We start from the raw sequence: 27,194 nt of genomic DNA, 5'->3' as shown, positions 1-27,194 counted from the left end.
ATTGTGAAACTGCAAGAGACTTTGAGATCACATTGAATTAAACCTGTCACGTGACAGAAAATGAAATTATCATATGTTCCAGCCCTCTAGCACCAATATCTCATCAACCATGCATCACCCTACAGTACATGAGCCATCTCTGTGGCTCTTCTAGCAGCAGCATCACGTTTTTTACAGAAATGAGAAAGAGTACCTATGGGCCCAGTAGAAGAACTGTTGCACGCTACTTAATCTTGATTAAGCCTGAGAGGAAATTCTGCGTTCCAGAACACTTACTTTGTGACTGAACTGATGCTATTCGTGGTGCTAGGCACCTTTCCTAAAACCAATTCCATTATCCTCTCTTCTGCAGCTGATGGCAGAGCCACTTCTTCTGGTGGGACTTCAGCTGCAGTGTCAGCTACACGTTCCACTGCAAACATATCATAAAAATACAGTATTAATGTGATAGCTAGAAGGAAAACCTTCATACAGGATTTTTCTTTTGCAATGATATATGCATAACAAATACCAGATTGCTAATGAGTAAGCATGACTTGCAAGATACAAAAAGGGGCTACTAAATCACAGGTCAAAGTGCAACGTCTTACCTTTCCACAGCCTACTACTAAGGGGCCGGTTGACTATATGCAAGGTGAAATATTCTACGTGACCTTCCCCTAAAGAACAGCAAAGTCCTGAAAAAAGCCTCTTCCAGGAACACCACCCTATGTCAGAGAAAGGAAGGTATCTCTGCTTGAGGGAAGATGCTTCTTCTCCTGTTCCTTCCTTTGGAAAGAGTAGATAATAGCAGGACAAGGGGAAATGGTTAAGTTGGATGGGGCCCTGGGCAGCCCAGTCTAGTATTAAATGGGGAGGCTGGTGGCCCTGCACATGGCAGGGGGGTTGGAGATTCATGATCCTTGAGGTCCCTTCCAATCCTGGTCATTCTGTGATTCTTGCAGGAAGCTAGGCAGGTCTCTCATAATCACCATCCTGCATTTCTCCGGCCCTTTCTATTCCTAAAACTTTTGCAGGAGAATGCAGGTAATCTAACTATAGATGTTGCAACCTTTATTGCAGACCTGGATCTGACAGAAAGACAGGTTTGTACTTATCTGCTTTAGAGATGGTCCTAAAAACCCCACCCTGTCTCTGTGCTACTTTGTAGGTCTTTTTGAGAAATAAAGACACATGAAGGGGGGGGACTTAGCATTTTCTACAGTTTTGTTTTACCTGCAGGATCTTTCTCTTCAGCAACAAGGGGTGCTTCTGTTTCTGCTTTTGTTGTTTTGATCTTCCTTCCCCGCCTGGCCTTTCTCCTTGAGTCTGTACTGGCACTGGCAGCATCACAAACCACTGGTGGATCCGCAGGGGGAGCCTCTGTTACTTTATCTGCAACAACCTCACTTTGGCTGGCTTGGGGGGCACATTTAGCTTGTTCCAGGTGACTCATCAAGTGTTCTGAACGGATGGAAAGAGCAAGAGTATAAAGAGGTTGCCATGAAATATACTAAGGGATAGATCGATCTGAAGCCTATTGAACAGGTCAACCTCATTTAACAGTGACTCACTTCAAATTATTTCAAAAGCAGTCACAATACCATCCTAACTAAAAGCAAACTGTCTGATAATCATTCACACAATTACTAACATTGACTACAATTTTTAAGAGGTCTGTTAGATGTAACCGGAAACAGGTTGTGCCCCTGATGATTTCAACCTTAACGAGGGTAAATTTAGGTTGGACATGAGGAAAAAGTCTTTTACAGTGAGGGTGGTGAGGCATTGGAACAGGTTGCCCAGAGATGCACTTGATGTGCCATCCCTGGAGACTTTCAAGACGAGGCTGGATATGGTCCTGAGCAACCTGATGTAGGTGTGGTGTCCCTGTTCAGCACGGGTGTGTTGGGCTACATTACATTTAAAGGTCCCTTCCAACCCTAAGGATTCTACGATTCTATGATAATGGGTACATTTTTCCAAATACCCAAGTTATTTAGCAACCCAAGTGTCCTTTTCAAAAATGATTCAAATGGTGACAGCTCTCAAATATTTTAAACGGAATAAAATAGCTGCAAATGAAATGCAGAAAAAACACATTTTATTACTATTACTATATCTGTGTCACAAACACCAGACAGTCTCATTAACTGCAAGCTGGGATCACTTACTGATCTTATACACTGTTTATGCAGTTCCCTGTCCTTGATATTCCTAATATTCCTATCATTTTCTTGATAACGATTTTCTAGATTCAATATCTCAGCTGTTTGCCCAGAGATTGCTTGCTGCCATATTACTAACATCATTTTACCTACCCCTCATCCCTACCTTCTTTGTCAAAGGAACACAAACATAAAATCTTTATCTTACTACATCAAGGACAAGGATATAGCTTTGCAGTCTGGAAGAATGGAACTCTCCTAACACCTCTCAGTACCATCATCAATTTTTAGCACTCCTTACCTGTCAAAAGCTGAGGCTCCTGGAAAGCAGATGAACACACTTTACATGTCCACTGGCTGGGTTCTGCTTCTGCAGCTCCACTGCCTTCTGGAGTGCTCACTAAATCACAAGAAGAAATACTCTAAAGCTTTGAATATGGGAAAGTAGTAAATCCCTGTAGTCTTATTCAGCTTGCAGTGACTCCTTGTATATCACAAACGATAATTTAAGCAATAAGAGGCTCACAGAGGCAGCTGCTTAATTTTTGACTTCCCAGCTATATTCCACCAATGTAATCAGATGCCTGTACATGTTTAATTCAAAAGGAAATGAAGTTTGATTTATTCTCTGGGGCCACTTTGGGACGTTGCAGACATGAACACCTGAAGTCAGAAAAGAATCTAAATGGTTGCAGGAGAACATTGGTGCTTTTGTAAAGTCCTAAGGTCCCTTCGGCACCTTCTGAAGAGCTGTGATGATTAAAGGCACAATAAAAAGTATTTTTTTGCACCATTAAAATTGGAGCTACCAGTACTCTACTGGGTGAGCTGAGGACAGAAGTAAAAAAATCATCCTTGCTCTCTCTGCAGAGCATCACAGATTAAAAACATTTGGATGAACAGATGTATGGGTGAGAATAATGAAAACCTGGTTTTGACTAGTTTCGTTAATTGGATATTCTACCAGTCTACTGTATTAGGATTTTAATTAGCCTATCAGCTGGCACACAAGAAGAAACAGAGAGGAAAATGGATCTGGAGTTAAAAACAAAGGAAAATGGTTACTTTGCACACAGTCCATTGTCTTTCAGTCCTTGGATGATCTGTCTACATTTGTCACGAGTATCTCATAAATCTAGACCAGTTCACAGATTTTTTGGTACACACAGAATATTCCACAGCACACAAGAATTCCCCAGAAAAGGAGGATGACACTGTAATTAGATGAAGTGAACACCAGCACAGAAGATTCAAACTGTATGACAGTAAGCACTCAGTTAAACTCTCTCTGCCTAATCTGTACCCCATCTGTACTGGGATGATAAAGATACTTCTTCCTTCTTGTTCTTGGCTCTTAAGCCAAAATAAAAGGCTCTCTGAGGCTACTACAAGCATGTTTAATGTTCTATACAACATACATCAGATCTCATCCACACTGTAATAAATAAATAAAAATCATAGAATCATAGAATGGCCTGGGTTGAAAAGGACCACAAAGATCATCTAGCTTCAACCCCCCAGCTATGTGCAGGGTCGCCAACCAGCAGACCAGGCTGCCCAGAGCCACATCCAGCCTGGCCCTGAATGCCTCCAGGGATGGGGCATCCACAACCTCCTTGGGCAACCTGTTCCAGTGCATCACCACCCACTGTGTGAAAAACTTCCTCCTCATATCTAACCTAAACCTCCTCTGTCTTCGTTTAAAACCATTCCCCATTGTCCTTTCATTATCCACCTTTGTAAATAGCCATTCTCCCTTCTGTTTATATGCTCCTTTCAAATATTGGAACCACCTCCCTGGAGCCTTTTCTTCTCCAAGATAAACAAGCCCAGTTCTCTCAACCTTTCCTCATAGGAGAGGTGCTCCAGCCCTCTGATCATCTTAGTGCCCTCCTGTGGCCCCGCTCCAAGAGCTCCATGTCCTTCCTGCACTGGGGGCCCCAGGCCTGGATGCAGTGCTGCAGATGGGGCCTCACAAGAGCTGAGTAGAGCGTGACAATCACCTCCCTCTCCCTGCTGGCCACCCTTTTTTAATGCAGCCCAGAACACAGCTGACCTTCCAGGCTGTAAGCACACACTGCTGGCTCACGTCCAGCTTCTAGTTTACAGAACCCCCAAGTCCTTCTCCACAATTCTCTCAAAGGGTTCTTTGCCCAGTCTGTATAAAATACCTGGGATTGCCCTGGCCCAAGTGCAACACCTTGCACTTTGCCTTGTTGAACCTCATTAGGTTCTCATGTACCCACTTCTCCAGTCTGAATGATTCCCAATAATTCAAAAACAGGAATTCCTTCTTCAGAGGCTATGGAAAAAAAAACACTATCTTGAGAGATTTGTAAAGGAGACCAAAGATAGCAAGCCTGAACAGCAAAATTTTGTGTAATTAAAAAAAAAAAAAAAGTCAAACTATTAAGCAACATGTAAGGTATTGGATCTACGTCATGAAGTTTCTGTGGCTAGTAAAAATGACAATTCACAATCTGCAAAACTGAAGACCGTTTTTGAAAATTGTCCCTCATTTTGTGTCTCCCTTGCTCCTTACCTGCCTTGAACCTAGAGACCCTGATTGTGCACTGATTACCCAGGCAGAGTCATGATCTGCTTAGCTTTCCACTTTGTCAGGCTTCCAGGGTGAATCAAAGATCTGTCAGTTTGCAATAGCTCTGCATGACTTAAGGTCAGTATAAGATTCAAAAAAAGGCATATTTTGTTGTGGAAACATGAAAACATTACAAGCAGTGGGAATACTTCAGGGTTCCCAAAGTATAACAGCAGCATTTTGTTTCTGTTAAAGCTGGGCTTTCAGACAGTAGAGTGAAGGACGTAGAAAGAGTTGTTCAAATTTTTCGTCATTTTTTTTCCTGGAAAAATCAGCATGCTAAACTGAAAAGCAGCTGTCTGGCCAGCTTCATATTTAGACTGTGACAGTATCCATGTAAAATGAATAGACCTCTTCTGATGAAGTTCTCTGTTACACATCTGCAACCTTCTGCTCTTCTCCTGGCTATTTTTAATACTAGTGAGTAAAATTTAACCAACTTTTTCAAAGAACAGACACAGAATGCTTTCTTTTGATCCTGAACTCCATATATACTATATACCCTATATATGCTATATATTGCTACATACTCTGAGTTTACTTTTAGACATGGTGACTTTTGTTAAAAGGACTCTAATTCCGCTGTTCCGTTTACCAGAGATTACGTGCAGATTGCTTCATAATCAGCCTCAGGGACTGATGGTCTGTGACACCACCAGTTATGTCCTGACCTCCATATTCTTTGCCAGTAATATCCATATTGCTTATAAATTTAACTAAATTTGAGTTCATGTTCTACTCAGTGCAGTCTGAACCGTTCTAGACTTCTAGCATTATTGTAATGTGGGGAGCTCTGCCAGCAAACAGCACTGTTCTTACACTCACATGTTTTCTTCCAGATCCTGACCATTTGAACAATTGCACTTTGCACAGAAAGTCTAAAGATTGTCTTTGCACCTCCCCCAACCCAGCCCATATCACCTCCAAAGTCAGATGCAGTTGTTTTCATGAAAATCATCTGGTTAAAGGAATTTTTGTCCCTTTTGTCACATTTTAAGCTGCACACGTGCAACTGTGATAAGGCCAAGAGAAATCTAGGCTTTCAAATACTTTCTAAATAAGTAGTTGCTGAATATATAACTGTGGTAACTATGATGAAGTGCTATACCTAGAAGATTTTTAGATTTATACCTGCCCTCTATCTCTCTTACGACTACCATAACTTTGCATACCTGTTGGATCAGCTATTGGTATGCTGGATTTCTTCGTTTTTTTGGGGGGGAAGACGACAGTCGAGGGCTTTGGAGAGACTTTGTTCCCTTCTTTATCACATTCCATCACTACCAAGCACATATCTATGGAGAGGAAAAACAGTTCCATTTCTTTACTTTCCAAACCCTTTGATTTTCTTGCTCTTTGCTGATGGCAGCAATTATAATTAAAAAGTTTTGCCTTATAGCAGGCCTGCAGAAAACATTACCATGCAAAATCCTAACCAGCACATTCTTGCTCTCCAATTTGACACAATGTGCCCTTCATATTCTGGGGTATGTAGTGAAAGTGCTGAAGAGAGAAAGCAGGACATACCTTAACACTATTTTTAAATACCTTTTTGAATGTGAAAATACATGAATGGTTTAAACTAAAGAGGAAAAAGATGAAACCCTTCAATTAATACCACTTGGAAAAATCTTAAATTCCGAAACAAGTTTACAATAATAATTCAGTATTCCAGACTGTGCTTACTACCAAGATTAGCTGTATGTTATTAGCACTGGCCTCTCTGCAGGCCATTTGTCACCCCAAATTATACTCAGCGTAGCAATAACACCAGATGGGAGTACACCCAACTCAACAACAGAAATTGCCCTTGCAATGCTGAAGGATCAAGCTTTTTAGCTAAAGAAATGCAAATATGGGAAAAAAAAAAACAGAGGGGCAGAGAGATAAAAGACCTCTGGCAATTCTAATTTGGGCTCTAGTAAATCTGCTGCCTTTTTTGCCAATGCACAGGCAATCAAGTAGAATGGAAGCTTACTTCTGAGCTTACGTCATTCCAGTGGGTTCCGTGTAAAGCTGCAGAAGGTAAAAGTTTTTCAGAATGGTACAGCAGTTTTAAGCAAAACCAAAACATTTTCACTCCAACTGAAAAAACGTGGCTTCTTTACCAAATCAGCAAATACATTTAGACATACATTGACAACTGAGCCCCTTTGCTCTTGTATCCTCAAGTGATTTTGATGCAGCTAACAGTTCTTCAATTAAGAACTAATTATCCAGTCTGTTGAGCCTGAAGAGGCCGAATCATCAAGTAGGTCATCCTTCTGCTTTCAAAAGCTGAGATATATCATGGTGAAGAATCTGTGCTTTCTTCTTGTAAGGTAACCATGTACACAGGTTAGCCTGACTCTGAAGGCTAACACATTCAGGGTCAGAGCCTAACCGATAAACAGCACTAGCAACTATAACTAGCAGCCCCTAAGAGGCTCGGGTCCTTAAGAAGGAAAAAAGGCCCCCACACATACCATTGGAAATACTAGTGACCTGCTTCAGCATTGGCTTTTCCATTTTTTTGGCGTAAAAAGCCGCATACCACACTCGCAGCTCAGTTCCTGGTGGGATGTCCCTGGAGGTGGTGAAATAAATATCATTGTCGTGCTGGAAGGCAGTTAAGTTTTGATGCTCGTGTTCAGTGGCTGGTCGCACCATCATCATCCAGTTGCAATCATCTTCATTTGAGGTGTCAAAGTATAAAAAAGGCCCATCTTTCTGGAACACCTGCCAAGCAAATTATACGCGTGATAAAGCCGTAACAAAAAATGCAAAGTTAAAAAAATGTATATATATATTTTTGCCATGGTGTTCATTCAAGGGACATCAGGTTCACTGAACAAGCCTCAACGTTTGCGTCATGAATCAGTCACATCCTCAGATGAGTAAAGTCTGAGACAGGCTACCAGGGGCAGGATGGGAACAAAGAGAACCCCCATCCCAAAAAGTCTTGGTATAGCCACTAGTTTTTCACAAAATGTGAATGACTCCATAGAGGAGAACAGATTGAAACCTTAACAGCACACTGTGAAACACCCATCAGCCCCTGCAGCACATTTCTAAATCTTTGCTTCTGTGTCATGTATTATTGAAAAGATAAGGATGAATTAAATTTTCACCATGGTATTTCTCCCACCAAAACTTGTCAAGAGAAAAATAAAGCAAATGCAAGACTTATTCTGCTTGTTCCATAAGACTAATGAACGTGCCAGTGATTAAGCAAACAAGATCAAAGTGAAGCCAATGATCAAAAAACCCTGAAATGAACTGCCATGTGCCTGACACTTCCTGTATTATCACATGCGAGTGACAGACAAGCAATTGTGTGACTGGATTATATCCTAGCTCTTATCTCCCACACAATGCTTCTGTAGATTAAACTGTTACAGTATATGCCTAAAAGATATCCCAGTAACATTCTTTGCCCATCTTTTTCCACAGTGGCAGAAAGTATAAAACCATCATGGGTAAAGCCGATTCCCTTTTATTGCTTTTCACATGCCACATCTTACCTTTAGGGGAAAAACAGTTTCTTTTTCAAGCTTGGCAACTCTCTTGGATTCAAATGGGCCAAATTGGGTACGTTTCACTAGCTGAGTCAAAGCAAATACTCCTTCAGTCCCATCTTCCAATTGTCTTATCTCCAAATTAGAAGGGAGAGATGATCTAAGAATTGAATAAAGAACTGAGTCATATATGGGACAAAATTGCAGGGATCAAGGGAAGAAAGATGTCAGCATTCACTCCCCCACTCTCCAGTGACAGAAAACTGTCTTCTGTCAAAATACCTTTATTTCAATGGGAATTCGTAAACAGAAGAGAAAAAGTAACAGCAGTGGAAGAGGGCCAGATCAGCAGTTACTTAAGAGCACTCCACCCATCTAAGTCCAGGCACTCAACAGGCTGAGTCTGTGGGTGGAAGGGGATGGTCCAGCACCGTATTGAAGCTACTCTGTATCGTCTTTAAAACATCGTGGCATTAGGAAAGGTCCCTGACGATTAGAGAACAACAAATGTTGCACTCACCTTCAGGAAAGAGTCAAAATGAACTACAGGTTGGTTAGCCCTGCTTCAGTCCTTGGCAAAACTGTGGAGCAAGACGTTCTGTGAGGTATTTATGGGCACACCAGGAACAGGGGACTGGAAACAATCACACCTGATACACTCATTGCCACAGAGGTTTGTGGATGAGGGAAGGGCAGTGGATACAATTTGCCTTGACTTTAGCAAGGCTATCAACAGTCTCTCTGACCACACAGCCCTATGCACATGGGGATGCTTTTGTGAGACAAGTACAACCCTGGTTTTTCAGCTCTGTGCTAATGGGTCAAAATCTAATTGGACAGGCTGACTACTCTATAAAGGCTGCCAGTGCCTCATCCACTGTCCTGTCTACGTGAAGAGAAACACAAAAAGATTACAATCTTAGTGATAAGCAAATGAATTGAAAAAAAAAAAAAGAAAAAAAAAAAAGCTTTTGGTTTTAATAGAAGAATTATACAGTAGTAGAGTTTGTGAAGTTTAGGAGATATTTCTTTTTTTCTAACCATGTAGGAACAATTTTATCTTTTCACCAGAACAGAGGAAAACAGCTACCATGCGGTTACACAAATAGACTGGGTTTTAAGAGACCCATAGCCAGGTTTGTGGTTAAACTTGCCCTCAACCTCAGACAAATCACTCTCTCAGCTACTGTTCCCCAGATGTAAAATACATTACATCTTGTTTCAATTACAATTCTTGTTCTCATTTCTTATCCTACCTGTTTTCGGCTGTAAACTCTTCAAGAAAATATATATTTTTTCCCAGTAATATGGTCATTTTTAAACTCTGCTTTCAAATCCACTCTCCAGCAGACAGCACTTCCACTAGGGAACTAGGGAACACCTATGCTAACATCTGCTAGAAGCAGCTGAAAACCAGTGCCCACACCACATTCACAAATGCTCACAGCTGGAACATCTGGACGTTACTACAGTCCTCCACCATACGAACAAACAAGAGTGTTAAATCACAAGGCAATAAAAACACACCCCACCATAAAAGGTAAAAAAGAACAGTTTAGCTTGTCATTGAATCTTCTTGGGATGGGTTGGAGACTTACTGCACTGGCCACTTTCTGTGCATTAGAAAAGCACCTCCATCACCAGTTTGTACTATTCCTAACAAGAAGCACATAAAGATACACAAACTCCCTTCCCTTTTTGGATTTGTACTACATCTTCATCATAGCTGTCTTTTCTCCTTAGCAAAAGGCCCACATTTTACACCTTTTAATGAATTTTGCTTACAATGCCAAAAGTAAAACTAACGTGCTACTTCAGTGCTGTTTTCTTCTAAGGAGATTGAGTCTATTTGTTTCTTTTAGCAAGCATGGCCGTTTCTGTTGCGCTGTTGTAGATTTCCTGACAGGAGCATTAGCCATAATCATTTGTACAGAGTCACAATAATGAGAACAACTTGCTTTGCTTCTCCATGGAGGAATTACAGAGATAATATCAAGCAGAAAGATACAACCATTCACAGCACTGGGAAATCTTGTCTGAAGCCAGCATGTTACATTTGAGGAGAGGAAGGAGCTGCAGATACGTGACCAAGGCACAAGTCATCCCCCCATCTGGAGCTATCTGACTTTTTGCCAGAAACTCGAGCAAAGAAGCCAAATCCTGATGAGCAGCGAGTTATGTTTTGGCTTTCATTCAGAAAAGCAATTAAGTGCATGCATCAGTTTTCTATTTAATAAAGGCTGTGTCCTTTTCACAGACCAGGGCTTTGCTTCTCAGCTGTCAGCGAAACAGCGATAATACCCAACAAAGAGCAAAAACGACTTAAAGAACTAACGTGAGCATCAGTTAATCAGCACTAACACAAATGCTCCTTACCTGGCCCTGCTCAACACAAAGGAATCTTTGACTGTCACCACCGGGCCCAGCTCAGGGCACTCTGAATCATGGTACTGCCCACAGTCCTCGCACCCTGCAAGGAAGCAGACAGCAAACAGAGTTCATGCAAAACTGCTGGAGAGCAGCTGCCTTTTTCTCAAGAGTCAAATGCAAGATCCATCACAACGTAAAATACATCTAAAGGTTTTTGGAAACAGCTTGGACAGTGTAGTCCTTTTAGAAATAAGATGTGCCCCATCCCTGGGCACAAACAGGGGATCTTGTGCAGGACACGAGGGCAGAGCAGGAGCCAAACTCTGCCTAGAGCCACAGCTGATGCAGTCACACTCCTCAGGTATGGTGTAGGCAGCAGCCAGTACTGAGTTAGCAGTGCCTGGAGACAGCTTCTGGTGTCTTCCCAAACAAGTCAGCTAACCAATGCATTCAGACTACTCCTTAACTCACTTTCAACTCACTAAATTAAGTGTTAGCATAAGTGTAAATTACCAGAGCTGAAAGGCCCCTACAAAATCATTTTCAGAGTAGGATAATTTGAAACTTTCTAAAATAAACCAGCTTAGCAGGATTTCAAATGCATTCACATCGCTTGGCTGTGAAAAACAGCAGTCAAACTGCCCTGCCTGGTCAGCAGCTGACACAGCATAAGAGATCATCACACACAGGTTATCCTCTCAGAGCTCCACATTCGCAAGGGCAAGTCAGTTAACCCCCCCAGTAAGGCTGCAAAACAGAGGGTGAGCACACTTTGTTTGGAATAAGAACAAGAAATAAAGCAGTTTTGTTCAGGGTATGCCCTTCTGCTAAAAATGCTCTGCGTTCTTGACTGGAAACTTCTCCCTGCAAGTTTATCTCAGTGAACTAACTATATCTGCAGGGTTCCTGCAGCCTGTGGTGTCCTTGGTGAACCAAGTCACGAAATAACCATTTTTTCCCATCAGTGCCTTTTCCAGCTGAATGAATTTCCCAGCCCAGTTTGCTGTACAGCACCAGACAGATGGATCAAAGGGAAGGACAAGTGGGGAGGTGTTACTCACACATCACCGCCAAGCCTCAAGCCTACAGCCAAGCCACCTCCCCTACGGTGCAGTTTAACATACCACCACTCCCCCACGTTTGACATGGATCAAATTCAATCACTTGTAGTTCACATTGCACTTGATATAATCTGGGTTAAATATAAATTTCCAACACCAACCAGGATGGAGGAGCCACGGAGGATTGTGTAAAACAGACTGCTGAAAGGAATTAGATTATCACCCGCAAAGGTTGTCACCACCAAAGAGACCTGGAAGAAATTGCCAGAATGACAGCTTCTCAAACTGGCTTTGCTGCCAAAGGAAACAAAACACTTACTTCTCTATTCCTCTTATCTTTTGACTCCACTTAAACACCATCTACTAAAATAGCTGCTGTACAGGCTCAGCAAGCATCGTCCCAAACACATGTGGGAATAAACTGTATGTGGTTCTCACTGCATCGTGGATGAATAATCAAAGCAGAGGGAATATGAGACCAACACTGTGTGGCACAGCTCTCAAAATCTAAGAGATGCCTCAGAGCAGCCACCCCCAAAGCTGGTGGTACACTCTCCATGTGTGACACCTTCAAGACATTACAGCCACAGGAACAATACACAACTAACCTAAACCAAGCATTTTGCTTAAACAGCAAAATAGCCTGCAGGCGTGTATGCACAGACTGTCATGAAAATATTCCAAAACTCTCCTATGTCTATGAAATAGATATTTAATGATGTTAGCCATGGGAATGCACAATGTCATTTACAACAACTCACTTTTCTGGAACTTAAGCGGTCCTCATATTCCATGGTAAAATCTTACATAGAATATAAGTAGGCTCGAGAAATTCTGTGATTGTAACTTTCACTGCAAGAGGAAAAAAGGCCGTGTGCCACCTTCCATCTGCAATTAGGGAATGACATTACATCCACATCCTTATTGGTACCCACTAGGGTGGGTTATAGGAACTCTAGTAAATCTGTGGTAGTGGGAAAATTTTCTTTCCCATACAGTTGCCATAAGGCTGACATGCAGCTGTAGGGCCATCAGGAGCAAAAGAATGTGGATGAATACTATCAAGGACATAGGCTCTGTTCTGCTCTTCCCAGATCAGATCCCCAGTATCCGAGTCCCCTCTGCTCACACAGGTAAGCGTGTTTACTTCTTTGCAAGTATGTGAAATGCTGGCTTAGCCATGGAGGCAAAAGAAAATAGTGTGCAGCGTGAGCAAGACCTGCCAGGTCAGGCAGCACATCTCACAGGGGGTTTGCCCTGAAAGAACAAGTCTGCGGACTCCTCCCAGAGGTGCAGATGTTTAACTCAAGCTAGATGTCTGAGATTCATATGGAGCAACCCCTGGCTGCTAAAGCTAGCAGTACAAGGACAGGACATAGACTAGTCCCTGGCAAGCTCCAGGCCTTCAGCCACACTTATTTCAGCCATGAAGAAGCTGTTCTGCTAAGTCACATCTACAGAGCTCTTCGCTTATTTGTTGCCAATGAAATCAGGAATATGGGCATGCTTAAAATTAGCAACCTTCTCTCTACTCCTCCACAAGCTGTTTCAGCTTCCTTTACATAAATACTTTTCTAAATAAAACCTGAGTTTGTTTTGGTCTTGAATTTCCAAAGTCCTGCGCAGGCAAATCACATAAGGAGAAGTAAATAATCTTCTTTTTCATACTTACAAACAAACATAGTCTCATCATTGCCATCTTCAGCCATCTTTTAAACCTGCCAAAACACAAAAGGTGATGTTAGTTCTGCCTGAGTTTTACTTTCAACGTACTACTGAAACATCCCTTGATGGAGTGATGATGCTGACTGATGCAGAGCATATCCAAATATACAACTGGCCTCAGCAGGGGTACAAATGGAAAGTTAAACAAAAATCTAAGTTGCTAAAAATGCCCCAGTAACTGCTGTATTACTGCAGGTGTACAGTCAAGAACAAGAATGTATAGAGAACGAGGCTGCAGAAACAGTAGGGATGTTGGTCAAGAAGAAAACAGGAGAGAGTAAGAGCTTGAACCTGTGAGAGGGTGGACAGATAAGAGGAAACAAGACCAACGACAAACCAAGGCAGCAGAGACTCACAGATGCTGTGGTGCAGCGATTCTGCTGTCAATTATCTGGGCAGCAGCCCAAGAAGGGTTTTGCTGTAGGGCTGTGCTCCCCATAGAGCTTTCCCAAAGTCTACAGCAGCACAGCCCTTCCTAACAGCTGCCTGCAGGTAAGTGGCTAGGACTGCTTCTCAGGCACAAGTCTACCCTGGCTATGGCTTCTGGGCACTAAACATACCTAACGAAACATTTAAGCAGAAGCAGCAATCCAGGGAAATTCCTAAAACTTCTTTTTCTGAAAGCATTGTACACAATGAATTGGAAACCCAAAGTAAATGAGTACAAAACAGGGTGAATCACAGACTGAAGGCAAACATGGCTTGCTTTGCTTTCTAACTTTTGCTCTGTGGATGGTCGGTGCTATTTCAAGAGGTGCATGTCTAGTTATTATTATGTACTTTGCGCCCTGACAAGGTTCACCCTAAGCACGACTAATTCAACAAATCCTCTCTTCAGACAATGGTTTCGATACACAGGGGACAGAGTGCAGCAGATCAGCACTGCTGCTGTGCAAGCTGCTCTTCAGAGGCACTTGTCCTTTCGTCCTCCTCTCTGTCACGCTTCCCATGCAGTAGATTGACGACTTTCAGCATCACTGAGGCAGCAGGGCTGATCTCGCTCTGGTAGCCATAGACTGAGAACAGCAATAAAGGGGAGGAGGAATCTTAAGCAAATAGATACTGGTCAAGGTGAGAAACTGTCAGGGTCACTCAACTATACGTTACTCAGCTGACTAGGCACTGTATGTCAGTTATCTGTGTTAGCTTCATTTTCATTTTTGAAGCCAGAACATGCACTTTCCACATCGCAGCATTTCAGATTCACCATCCACGGTTCCTGTGACCTGCTGGGCTTTGAAAAAAGGCAAGAAAGGAAAACGCGTATCAGACGTATCCATCCCTCATCACACGGGGCATTCAAAGCCAGGCTGGACGTGGCTCCGGGCAGCCTGATCTAGTGGTTGGAAAACGCTGCACACAGCAGGGGGGATGGAACTCGATGATCATTGTGGTCCTTTTCAAACCCAGGCCATTCTATGATTCCGTGATTGCCTTGTGTCTCGCTCTGCGCCTTGCCACCAATTCCTGAGAGGCTGTCCATCTCTCCTCCCTTCCTACTTCACGAAGAGCATAAGAAAGGGCAGATCAAACACCGAGGACAGACTTCGGGGCTTTTATTTTCATCTGCTGCTGTTCAGGGCCACATCTCATTATTTTTTTCCATGTATTTGTGCTCAGAAAAATACTCCACTAAGCCACTGCACACATTTTACATTCCCGTTTCGCATCGACAATCCCAGCTTTTGGGGAAACTCCAGAATCTTTACATAAACCGACTGCGCGCGTAAGCCAACAACACCGCGAAAACAGGATTTTCTGCCCGCACAACCCAGCGCAGCGGTGCCCGAGGGGGCCGCCGCACGCAGGGGGGCGGCGCTGCCCGCCCCGCGCAGGCCGAAGCTCCCCGGCTTTCCCTCGCGGCGTACCGCGACCCTCGGCACACCGAAGCACCGCGTGCCCGCTCGGTGCGGGGCAGCCCTTCCGCCCCCCGCGCCGCGGGGCGGCCGTTACGGAGCGGCCGTTACGAAGCGCGCGGCGCCGCCCCTGCCGCTCGGCACCCCGCCCCGCCGAGGCCGGAGCCCGGCGGCGTAGCGAGCGCTGCCGCCGGCGGTATCGAGGGGCACCGGGGCTCCCGGCGCCTCGCGAGGCGAGGGGAGAGGCGGCCGGGCCGAGTTTAAGCGCGGCGCCGACGGCGCGGCGCGGCGCGGCGGGCGGCGGGAAGCGACCGCCCGGAGCCCGACGGGCGGCGGGGCCCGGGATCCGGGAGCGGCTCCGCCGGGTTTTGCCTCGGACCCGCCTCGCCCCCCTCCCTACCGCCCTCCCTCCGCGCGGCGCGGCGCGGCCCTGTAACAAAGAACAGGCGGCATGGAGAAGGCGGCGGAGGAGGAGGAGGAGGCGGCGGGGCCGCCCTCCCGCACCGGGAGCCCTCGCCGCCGCCGCCCCCGGCCCGGCCCCGCGAGCCGCGGGGAGCGGAGGGACGGAGGCACAAGGGGGGACGAGGGGGGGGGGGGGAACGGGGAGCGGAACGCCGCGGGGGGAAGATCCGCGAGGACGGGGCGCGGGCGCGGGGGGAGGCGCGGGGAGCCGGCGTTACCTGCCCTGGGAATGGCCCGAGCCGGATCGGATCCGGACTCCGGGTTCCGATCCGCTCCGGAAACCACGCGCCAGCGGAAGCCGCGCCGTGCGCGGAGCGTGCCGGGAGGCGTAGTCCGCCGCCGCCGCCGCGGGGAGCGAGGGCGGCCGTCGGTAGCGGGACGGGGCGGCGCGCGGACGCTGACCCTGACGGGAGGCCGTCGGGGCGGGAGCCGTGCCCGGCTCGGCGTGCGCGAGGCCCGCTCCTGCCGGCGGTCGCTGCCGCGCAGATCGGCGCTTCCTTAGCCCGGCCCTGCGCCCTGCCCGCCGCGCCGCCGGCGGCCCCAGGGCGGGGAACCTGGGAGGTCGAAGAGAACGGAAAGCGGGCTCCGGGGAACCCTTCTTGTGTTTAGCAGTGAGTCAGCGAGGGGAGCCTGAGCGTGGCGAGCGGGCACGGTGGGCTGGTGGCTGCGCTGGATCTTTTCCAGCCTTAACGATTGCGTGATTCTGGTCACAGCGCAGAAATTAAACAGAGATGAAAGCAGGAAATAAAATGAAGAAAGCCTGAGTAGGGGATTTCAGCAAAACAATAAACGTGAGGTAAGCACGGAGAAACAGGGCCACGTTGGTGAAGGAGAGCAGAAAGCTGCCTCGAGTGGCTGGCTGAGTATGTAGGACAGCACACAGCACGGAGACAACAGGCGTTTATTGTATGTACAGCAATAGCATTTCTTTTAAAAATCCATACACTTTTTAGCGATGTAATAAATCTGTACATCATAGGCTTTGTAACTGTACCAACTTCGTTTTTACACACGCGCAAAATAAAGCAGAAAAAAACCACAGCAGAAGAAATGACCGTCTCAGTTGTGTACCAGAAAACTGAAGTGTTACCCCACCTGGAATATCAGAGTGTACTGCATTAGTGGGAAATACAAAGCTACAGGATTGGAAACACCTCACATCCATCCTTCCCAGTTACCTCCACACCGTGCCAGCACCTTGCATAGTAGCAGTTTGGATATCCTGAGTGAAATGACATTATTCACCCTCAGCTTCGAGTAATCACCCTGGTGATGGAGTTAACTTTGAGTTGTTTGTCACTGAGGCTGTGCTCAGCATGTGCTTCAGCACCTCACTAACTTCAAACACAGGAATAAATCCACTCATGTCCTGCAGAGGTCAGAGCAGGAGGTTGGTTGTTCCCTCTCACAGCAGGAATGCCTCAGCCTGGAGCCTGCTGTGCTTCATTCTGTACCATGACAAGCAGTTAGCTCTAACTTCGGCTCTACAATTAAAATGCTGCAACAGAATAAAGAGAAACAGACTCCCACCTTGTATAGAGCTCTTGCACCTTGTAACACCTAGAATTACCAGAACTAAGAGAGATGTTAAAACAGGGTTTTTGTTTCCCTTTACAAATTTGACAGCATTTTATGTCGTCATTGCTTTCTCCTAATTTCACATACAAACAACACCAAAGCATTACATGATGCTTTAGAAAGGAAGGAAGCTGTCACAGCATAGCTCTTATGAAATACTGCGTCTATACTGCTGTACAAAAGATCCAGAAACACAAAAGTATAAGAAAAGGGGCAAAAAGGAAGAAAGACTTCACAAACTGTTTCCAAACTGTTGTTCTGAAGTAATTCACTTGGAAGGCAGAAAACATGAAGTTTCCTATGTTACACCATGCTGAGATTTTTTCTGCTCTTCAAATGCATGGTTGGTAAAGTCGTGAAGACTGCAAAAAGTAGAGCTAAATGATTCTCTCTGGCATCCTTCACACAACTGCATGGGACATGATCAGTGCCCAGGAGTGCAAGGTGCAACATTATCAATGCCAGCTCACAGATCCTGCCCTTCCTGTATGGAACAGAAGCTCAGCTCCTTCTGGTAGTCAGCACACAACTGACGAGGCCACTAAGAGGCAAAAAAAAACCCCACTGCTCAAATCTGATCTTAAAGGGCAAAAATCATCTAGGAAAGAAAAATAGCACTGAATTTCATGGGCCCTTACGGTTGCCACCACTGAGGAATGCAGCCGTCCCTTGGGTTTGGTAGCTCAGCTTGTTTTTACAACGCAATACAAAGTATTTGTAGGAAGAGGTGAGGAACAACCAGCCACATGAGGAGGTCACACATCAAACCAAACACTATTTATTTTCCTGAGGAATGAAGGCAATTCAAGACCAAGATTCCCTCTTAACACAAGTTGCCTTGCTTTCCTCATCTTAATGGTTAATTCTCTTAATATAGGCAAGCCCAAACCTTCACACAATTTGCAGTATGTTTTTTTTTATGTGCATATATATATTAATATTATACATATAAAATGCAGTTCCCACCATCAAGACACGGGTTTAGGCAATAACCAAGACCTGAAGAAGGATCAACCAAAAAAGAAACCAACCCAAAACTTCAGGGTCTATCTGTACTTCAAAAAAAATAATACACAAGCAAACTCTTCTGCAGTCAGCACATTATTCAGTGTCATTTCCACCACATTCTAGAGTAAATGATAAAACTTCTGTAAGTTAAATCCCACTTCAGCAATGCAAACAGATCTGAAGTAGTGTTACGTGCTCCCTCTGCTCTCAGCATACACAGAGGGTGCTACCCATGGAGCTCAGTCTCGCTTTGATGTCTTGAATTTGTGGTTAGATTTTTTTCCTTCAGTAAACAAAACTGACCATGTAGAACACAAGAAAGATCTCTTCTCAATCTACCCAGCCCCATCATGCAAAGATGTTCTTTGCACGGAAGAAGAACATGTTGAGGGAACAGAGATTCAGTTTGTTTTGAATGCTTCAATCACAGGTCACTGTAGTACAAATGGAGAGTTCTAATTTGTGTTAAACCAACAACAAACACAAGTGCTCAAGCACACTCAGGCAGGACAAACCCATATTACTGCAGTGGGATTTTTAAAGCACATTACAGCTCCAGGACAGTCATTTGTAACACATTTCCAAAACATAAAGCATACAAATGCCTTCCAACGTTTTCATAATAAGCAGCATGCTAAGAGGTACAGCTGTTTGATAGGCTGGACTGCTGCACTACAGGTGATTTTTTTACATACAAGTGGTATATTTCAACTGTAGACTCAGTTAAGAGATTTTGACAGTTCGTTTATTTACTAATCTGTTGGTTAAAAAAAAAACAAAAAACAAGCATTTAGATTTTCTTTGTAGAAGAATGTACCATGGAATCTGAAGTCCATCTGAAGTTTCAAAACATACTTCTGTTCCTCAGTGACTTTCTATTTTTGAAGAGAAGTTGAAGACCAAAATATCTGCAAAAGCCTTGTATCTCTTTCCAGGGGTGAGGTGTGGGGGTGCGAATCGCTGTTGGCAAAGCAACACAAACCCATCATTCATTCACGTCAGTAGCTCTAATGGAATGGATGTCTTCCTTGGCTAAAGAAAACAGGCTTGGTCCTTTGTCCTCAGGAGGAATGTACAGGAAGGCAAACTTCAAGGTGGCACCTGTAAAATCCTGCCTTCTGCTCTTCTCAGCAACTAAAACAAGAACTATGCCTTTACTTTCACCAGTTTTTCTTTCTCATTTAATGAGGAAAATAAATCAGGAAACTCAACCAACCGCTCAGCACAACAACAACACTGGTGGAGCTAGAAACTGAAAGACTGAGGGAATTCCGATCATTATGTTTTAAAAAGCTCTCTTCACAACTGCATTTTCTAAGATCTCAGTAAATATTTGGCAAGTAAAACAAGCTGTCTAATGAAAAGCTTATATAGGGTTAAATATGCTCTATTCGAGACTTATTGCTCCTAGCTTTGCATTTGATATGACGGCATATATATATGCTTGTCTAACAAGTACTTGGGAGAAGGAAGTAGAGCCCCTATGACAGGTTTTTGAATTAGCAGCAACAGCTTCTCACACAGGGAAGAAAAGCTACAGAGGAGAAGTTATAAATGTTTGCAAGTAGACTCAAGTAAATTCTTTAAAAAGTTCTGTTTTTTAGAGTATAACTTACGTACAGAACATTAAACAATATGCTAGTGTAAGTATTTGCATAATTTATTGATTTATGGCTAATATAAAAGGCCTCTCTCCATCTACATGGACTGAGCAGAGCTTATAGCAGGCTACAGTTATTACAGCAGGCTCTCTTGATCAGTGGTTTAGCTCTGTTTCTGAAAACTTACCCGTTTTCAAATCACAATACAAAGTGGGTCTGGGTCTGTTTTCCCTTTCAGCCTGACCAGAAACACAAGCAGAGACTTGCATTGCTGCTGCTCCATGCCTCAGCACGGAAGCGCAGTGGTGTCTCCTCTCCTGACAGCGGTTCAATCATAGAGCAGGTATGGTTCTTCAGTTCTCAGCTCCCTGCTTCAGCCAACTAGGTGCTCGCTTCTCCCCACCTGCGCCCTTCCCTGCTCTCCCTCACCTTGCACAACACCACCACACAGTCCTCCAAAAGCTGTCACGATGCAAGTAGAGCTGCTTGTATTCAGAGGAGCACCTTCACAGTAACCAGAGAGAAAGCTGTTCTGGAGAAATAAACAGAAAATACAATCCTTCTGTTCCCTCCCGCACCACTGTATCAGCGAGCATCGTGTGATGCAAGTCATCAGCTGTATTTGCGTTCTCTGGTACTGCTCTGTAAACAACTGATGTGCAAGTATCCCCTCAGAGAGCGTTCATTCAGCCTTACGCAAACGGTTCTGCTGAAGCACCATTCAGTTTGCTCTTGCTTTTGTTCTTGGAAAGCAACTTTCTGTTAAGAATTCGCGAAAGAGTGCCTCCCTTCTTGCGCGTTTCCTCTGACAGGGGCTGCTGCAGGTAGATGAGATCGTTGTGCGACTGACTCATTCCTGGATCCTTCTGATGGTGGCGTCGACGGAAAAAGAGCTTTGCACTCTTTCTCAAGATCCCACCTGCGAAAGCAAAGAGCAGAGGCAAAGGCGCTTTAGACAAACCAGACTGCTTTCTTCTAGCCTGCAGCTTCAGCTATGACTGCATCACTACTGAAGAAAGCCTTCGTCTCAGCATTTCGAGCTTAAGCACCACTCTCATAACTAATTAAACTATGTTAGGAAGCTAAGAGTGGTGAATTCAGAGCCACAGTGTTGATGATCTGTAACTGAGAGGATGCAAGGGTACAAGCCCCGTGCTGGAATGAAGGGATTTCGGATACTGGCAAAGGTGAGCGGTCACTATGCTTTCAGGCACTCACACACGCGCTACATGCTGCTGAATCCACCTTCCCCCACCACTGACCAGCTCTTTCTCAAGCAAACACCACTGAGAAATTCAGGCTTCATGAAGTTACGTATTTTTCTGCTTCTCCTTGTTCCATGCAAGTATCATGCAAACTGAATCACTTGGATTCATGGCAGACGGCGGTAGTACTAGATCTATGCATATGTCCATGCTCTTACAGTCAGCAGAAGAGTTGAGAAGAGCTCACACGTATTTTGCTACAGGAGCACTAAAGAAGTTCTTTCCTTCTATTCTCTCTGAAATGATGCAGGTGAAAAGGAAGGAAAGCTACTACGCAGCTACGAGGAATTAAACGTTAATCCTCCAATTGCAACTTTGAATTCACACATCTTGTGGAAGTCACCTTCCTTCTACTTTGTTTCTAATGCTCTTCTGAAAGCTACAGTAGTGTTCACACGTACACATGCACAGCTCTTAGGGTGGCTTGTATGCTGGATTCTCAAATGTCAAACAGGCACATTCCATCCTTCCAGTGCAATAAAAGTACAAAGTATTTTATTAAAAGATAGAGGAAGAAATGTTACTCTGTAGTTTCAGCAATCAATGGAGTTGAAAAGATTAGCCCATTATACACAAAGTGAAGGAGGCATTTTGACATGGAGGATCCTGTTGATGCCTGAAGTCAGTAGCTGTATGTCAGCCCGCATGCAGCAGGCTCAAACAGTCAGACTGCCCATCTTCCACATGAATTCGGCAGGCATCACCTAGAGCAGCAATCATTTGCTGGTTTAAAACACTGTTGGAAATAACAATTCACCTCAAGCGTATTAAAAATAGTATTGTCTGCTTCCAATAAGTTCAGAAATTTGCCCAAATCCCTTCTGTGGCAAATTAGTCCAGATTCTTTTATATACCCTTCCTCTTGATTCCATATCAAACCTAGCTGCCATTGCCTTGGCTGCGTATCTCCGCACCATGGACTCATGTTGGCAACACAAGACATCAATGGTCTTCCCTCTTTACAAGCCCTAGATGGTTTTGCAGCCAGCATTCTGCCAGCTCCCACCTCCCATTTGCCCATGTGCTCTGTGTGCCTGAGGCACCAGGAAGGCTGCCTGCTCTTGGTACAACAGCCCAATGTCAAAATAGCAAGAGTTCAGTGCAGAACTGGGCAGTGCTGCTGTCGCAGTGACACAAGCCAGTTTGAACAAAGGAGGACCCAAGTAGCAAGCCAGCAGAGGGAGCCTTCTGGCACTCAGACAGGTACATGAGGACAGACATCTTCCTGGCTAAGCTTCCACAACTTGTTTCCACACAACCATCAGCTTTCCTTACTTTTCCTCTGTTCAACTATCAGATCCTGTCACTGCACAGTCTCAGCTCTGCTTCTCCTCCCGTTGTAAACAGATACAAAAAGCAACGTGCAGACCCATTCTTGCACGTGACTGTGCAACAGCAAGGATCACATCACTGCCATCTAAGGACTGGGCACAGGCTGCGTGTCATTTTGCACAGCAACAGCTGCAGAATAGGCAGTTCACGGCAGCCCTGTTTCATGCAGCCAGAAGCTGCTCTGTTCAGACTGGAACAGTTACAGACACGTGCTCAGCATTATTACTTTTTTATTTTAAGGACTGAGCACTCAGCATCTGCAAAGATACTCTAGCGCATTTTGTCTTGCTGTGGCCAAGACATGGGCCACGATGGGATTGATGCAGGAGTCAGCTGAAAGCAACTGGAACGCACAGACCTGAATCTTGTCTGCTCTCCCATCACCCTCTGATTGATCATTCTGGCAAAGCAGCACCACTTCAAGCTGTTGTCAACAGCATAAAAGAAACAGTGTTTTGCCCCTGATACTGACAGTTGTTAATATGCAAGATGCTGAGGCACTGCTGCTGTGCGGCTTTTGTTTTAGCCCTCAGCTGCTCTGCCCAGCAGCATTGGCAGCTGCAGCTGAAGCTGTGCCAGCAGGAGGAGCAGGACAAAGGAGCTTATCTGTAAACAGCTATTTTGTCCTATCCATTCACTGATTTTCCATCCTAAGGAACAGAACCAAACCAAGAATGCTTGAAACTTGTGCTGGTGGTCTGGGACAACTTGTTGCAGCTGGAAAAAAAAAAAAAAAGCAGGCTGCACTTCCCTGAGAACAGCACAGCCTCATCAGTGGCTGCAGCCCCCAAGGTGAAAGCTCCTTGTGTTTTCAGAGGTACTGAGATTGCTAGTAGCTGGAAGCTTGTATCACTCACTGCTACCCACTGGTCTCCAGCCAGGTGGGTGCGTGCTGCCTGACAGTGGCTCCAGCTCTGTGGAGGCACCCCTGCTAAGAAGGCAGGCTACAGAGCAAATCACAAACTCAGCGATGCTTGGGCTGTTTACATGCTTACTTCTTGAATTCAACGTGATCCATGTGCCAAACTCAGCTCCCAACACCAGGAGATAAGCAGAGAGCACCTCAAGAATGCTGTACAGACTAGCTGGTCTTCACAGGCTCCTGAGGGCCAGCTCAGGCTGTTCTAACAGGCTGGTTGGGCTAGGGTCACTTCCGAATCTCTTTTTTTTATTGAAGGACGATTTCCTTTCACATCTACAAGGACGTGAATAGAGACTGCTTCTTTCCATTCCTTCCTAACTCCAAAACAGTTTTTAATCGAGGTGCCTGTGAAGTACTCGTAGCTTTAGGAGTTCAGCTAGAAAGGAAATCTATATAACTGTAAGCAGCAGTTTTTAAAATAAGTATTCTGTGTATGCATATCCAGTTATGAGGTCACACATGGGTTTGCATGAGCAGATGTTCAACAGGAATGGGCATGATGGAGAGAGAGCAGGAGCACACAGCACCCCTCCAAGCCTTCCTTGAAGCCTGTTCTGCATGACCCACTTAGACAGCACATCCACCAGTGGAATGATTTGTCTGGGCAGACAAAGCTGCTAAGGCATCTGAGCACAGGAAGGCAGTTTGCAGGAGGAAAGAAATGGATGAGGGAAGAAAACAGGTGCCAAACTACATTTTGCTCTGATTTTTACAATGAGCGCATCATTGTAAAGCTACACTTTCTTTAAAAGATAAGACAAAAGCAACTTACTGTGTAGGTAATTAATTCTGGCTGGCACAGTGGTCCTCTTAAGTTTATAAAAGGGAATGGGTAAGAAACAGGAAGTCAGAAAAGTGAAGAACAAAAGGTATTCAAGAGTAGAAATCATAGTGAAAGACAATGCTAACTTTAAGACATTCATACCATTCAGGAAGGTTTTTAAAGCAGAAAAGTGTTTGCTTTTTCTTGTTGTTGTTCTTGTTTTTGAAAGGGAAAGGGAATTATTTTTGACAAAAAAAAAAAAAAATCAAAGTACTCAAAGCTAACCAAGGGAAAGGAAGTAGAAAAGTTTTCCTATCTCAGTCCATTGAACTCACTCAGCTGTGAGCAGAGGTTCAAGACTTCCACAGAGAGATCTGTAAGGGATTTTAGACAGTTTTAGAAAACATTTTTAAAGCTGAGACAATTTGTTCTTTCTAGCAGTCCTGCCTTACATTGCGCAAAGTAAACTTTCAGAAGCCTGACCTCTCTGCAACACACTGCGCATGGAAAAGCAAAAGTAAACAACAGTTCACCTACAAGCTTCCACTTGCTTGATTTAGAGTAAAACATTAAAGAGTCCAGAGGTTTTCCAGAATCTCACAGAGCTCCCTAAACTTCTTCAGGCTCCAAACAAGTCAAATTACTTAGAGCTTAGTTCACCTAAATCCATTCCATACTGTCTAATGCCTGACCATCTTGGCCAAACTGATGGTTGCTGTGCCATCCTGAACTATCAGATGGAACAACAGACTTGTGAAAAGACCAGAAGACATCAAGACTTGGTGAAGAGGTCTAGTGCATATGTGAGATGCATTAGAATCACAGAATCACTAAGGTTGGAAAAGACCTCTAAGATCACCTGGTCCAACCATCAGCCCACCCCCCACCATGCCCACCAACCATGGCCCCCAGTGCCATGTTCACACGGCTCTTAAACACCTCCAGGGATGGTGACCCCACCACCTCCCTGGGCAGCCTCACAGTAGTCTAGTCGTGTACTAAGCTTTATTGCCACTTTATAGTGTCTCTGAGTAAGTATAGAAGTCTCTGGGTAAGAAATGCACAGAAAAGAATAAAATAAAAGAGGGATGGAGATGGGTGAGAAATACAACAGTTCTTCCAACTTCAACATGCATCCCATGTAACTGGTGTGCCACCTGTTCAAGGCACAGGTGGGTGACCACTGCACTGGATTCTCTTCCAGACTTCCTAACAGCCACCCCACAGCCACAACAGCCTCAGAGGTTATTGGGTTTATAAAGGAAACACAAAGAATCCTACAGCATTTTCAAGCTGAAGCTATCAAGGTGCGTAACTACATAAAGCAAAATATCTGATCCTTCATTCGCTTTACCCTCCCAGCTATGCGTTGGGCTCAGTGATCTGCCTTTGAACTTCTAAGGGTGAGTCCTTCCATTTGCTGATGGACAAGAGCGTAAGAGAGCCTGCCACATCTCTGAGAGCCACAGAACTGGACTCTTTGGCTTTTAGCAAGACAGCTTCCACCAACACCACAATTACAAAGAGCTTAAGGAGGAAAAACAGTACCAGAGGATAAACTACTATACACTGTTGCATGACACTGCCAATGACGTGTAGACCACAGTTATTTCCCAGAGGAGAGGTAAGGATCACGTACCTTTAGACTTTTTCACACTCCCAGTTTCTGAAACACTTAATGAACTCCCAGACATTTCTTCACAGCTCTGGTCTAAGAGTGTGTTGGAGTCCCACTGCTGGCTGCCATTCTCCAAAGCCCAAGCCTTATGGGCACTTTGCTGTGGGTCAGTATCAGGTACTGTTTCTGAAGCGTCTGATGACAGCTTTTCATCAGAACTGACTTTTGCAGTCACTTCTTCTCCAGCAGGTGGTGGATCTGCTTCTTTGCGGGAACTGTCCATGGCTGCAGCATAGTCCATCATCAGTGCAGCTTCACTGTCCTGAGATAAAGAGGTCTGCCCAACAGGGAAAATACACAAATAAATAAATAGAGAGACAATGCTGACACAAGCCACTCTAATAGAAAAACAAACAAACACACACCAGAAAACAGAAACAAAAGCAAAACAAGCCTCCCTGCAAAAGATGTTCCTTTTTTCTCCTTACACTTTCATTTGCTCTGCTCAGGGCTATCAGAAAACCATTATGAGGCTCCTTAAGCTCTACTAAAGGAGAAGAGCATATAGCCAAGTTCTAAGAAGAACTGACCGTCACCATCTAATTGTCCTGTTAAAGCCAAGGGACTGGAAAAAAAATACTTAAGTACTAGTATTTAATACTTAAATACTACACAACAGAGCAATGACAAGGCTCAGTGGCTCAACTTTCTCTCAGAGCTCATTAGGAAACCCATGCAGAACAGCAAGACCACAGCAAACGTCCACAGAGCAGCCTGCAAGGAAAGGACTGCAGGCAGGGACCAAGAGTCAGATGGAGGCTATGGATAATAGATGCCTGGAAGAGTGCTGTATGCCAAGTGAGGAGCAGTCTTCTGCTTCCCTTACTCTAGAATGAAGCCCAGAGGGAGGGCTTTTCCAAAGGGTTTTGTTTAAACAATTTTGACATGTAGAAAAAACAGTGATATTATTTGTGTGCACATTGCCTCTATCAGCAGAAACAGAGTGCATAATCAATGAATGTTAGGATGTTATAATTATGAAATAAACAAGAGAGTTAGGCAAAGCAGATAATGATAACAAAAAGAGAATAGATAGAAAGCTTACCCCTATCCTGGGCTCACTTACAAAACTCCAGCAGAGCAGATCTCCAGAAGAGATCCTTCCCCACTGGTAGCCAGCTCTTCAATGGGTCTAGAAGAGGTGCAGCCAGGCTCCACCCCTTCCATCAAGGTGAATTGCCTTCACCTGTGCTCCCGTGGCTGACTCAGTGCTTACCTCAGGTGATCAATCAGAGGTTCAGGCCATTCAGCAGTTCCCATACACTGAGAAAGACTAATTTTTGTCCTTACTTAAGCTAGTTTTCCCAAACGCCTAACCATCTCACTCCTG

At 44.6% G+C, this 27,194-nt stretch overlaps 2 protein-coding genes across 2 annotated transcripts in view; both read right to left on the bottom strand.

The window, feature by feature from the left end:
* The window catches only part of PRDM15 (PR/SET domain 15), a gene marked incomplete at its 3' end in the record, with an annotated part of 32,379 nt that extends 16,369 nt beyond the window's left edge, over positions 1 to 16,010 (bottom strand). The window contains exons 1-9 of the mRNA XM_079544090.1: positions 15,936 to 16,010; positions 13,347 to 13,392; positions 10,620 to 10,713; positions 8,250 to 8,403; positions 7,212 to 7,464; positions 5,919 to 6,041; positions 2,449 to 2,547; positions 1,216 to 1,443; positions 277 to 412 (exon numbers count right to left, since the gene is read on the bottom strand). Of these exons, the coding sequence (XP_079400216.1) occupies positions 277 to 412; positions 1,216 to 1,443; positions 2,449 to 2,547; positions 5,919 to 6,041; positions 7,212 to 7,464; positions 8,250 to 8,403; positions 10,620 to 10,713; positions 13,347 to 13,383 (1,124 nt within the window). The 5' untranslated portion in view covers positions 13,384 to 13,392; positions 15,936 to 16,010. The remainder of the gene's footprint in view (positions 1 to 276; positions 413 to 1,215; positions 1,444 to 2,448; positions 2,548 to 5,918; positions 6,042 to 7,211; positions 7,465 to 8,249; positions 8,404 to 10,619; positions 10,714 to 13,346; positions 13,393 to 15,935) is intronic.
* Positions 16,011 to 20,596: 4,586 nt separating this feature from the next.
* The window catches only part of C2CD2 (C2 calcium dependent domain containing 2), a gene marked incomplete at both ends in the record, with an annotated part of 33,825 nt that continues 27,227 nt past the window's right edge, over positions 20,597 to 27,194 (bottom strand). Inside the window, 2 exons of the mRNA XM_079549403.1 lie at positions 20,597 to 20,823; positions 25,826 to 26,141. Of these exons, the coding sequence (XP_079405529.1) occupies positions 20,597 to 20,823; positions 25,826 to 26,141 (543 nt within the window). The remainder of the gene's footprint in view (positions 20,824 to 25,825; positions 26,142 to 27,194) is intronic.

Source organism: Tetrao urogallus, assembly GCF_951394365.1.
Source record: "Tetrao urogallus genome assembly, chromosome: 1".
Classification (NCBI taxonomy): Eukaryota; Metazoa; Chordata; class Aves; order Galliformes; family Phasianidae; genus Tetrao; species Tetrao urogallus.
Note: the sequence above shows the minus strand (reverse complement) of the source record. Positions and strands in the feature narration are given on the sequence as shown.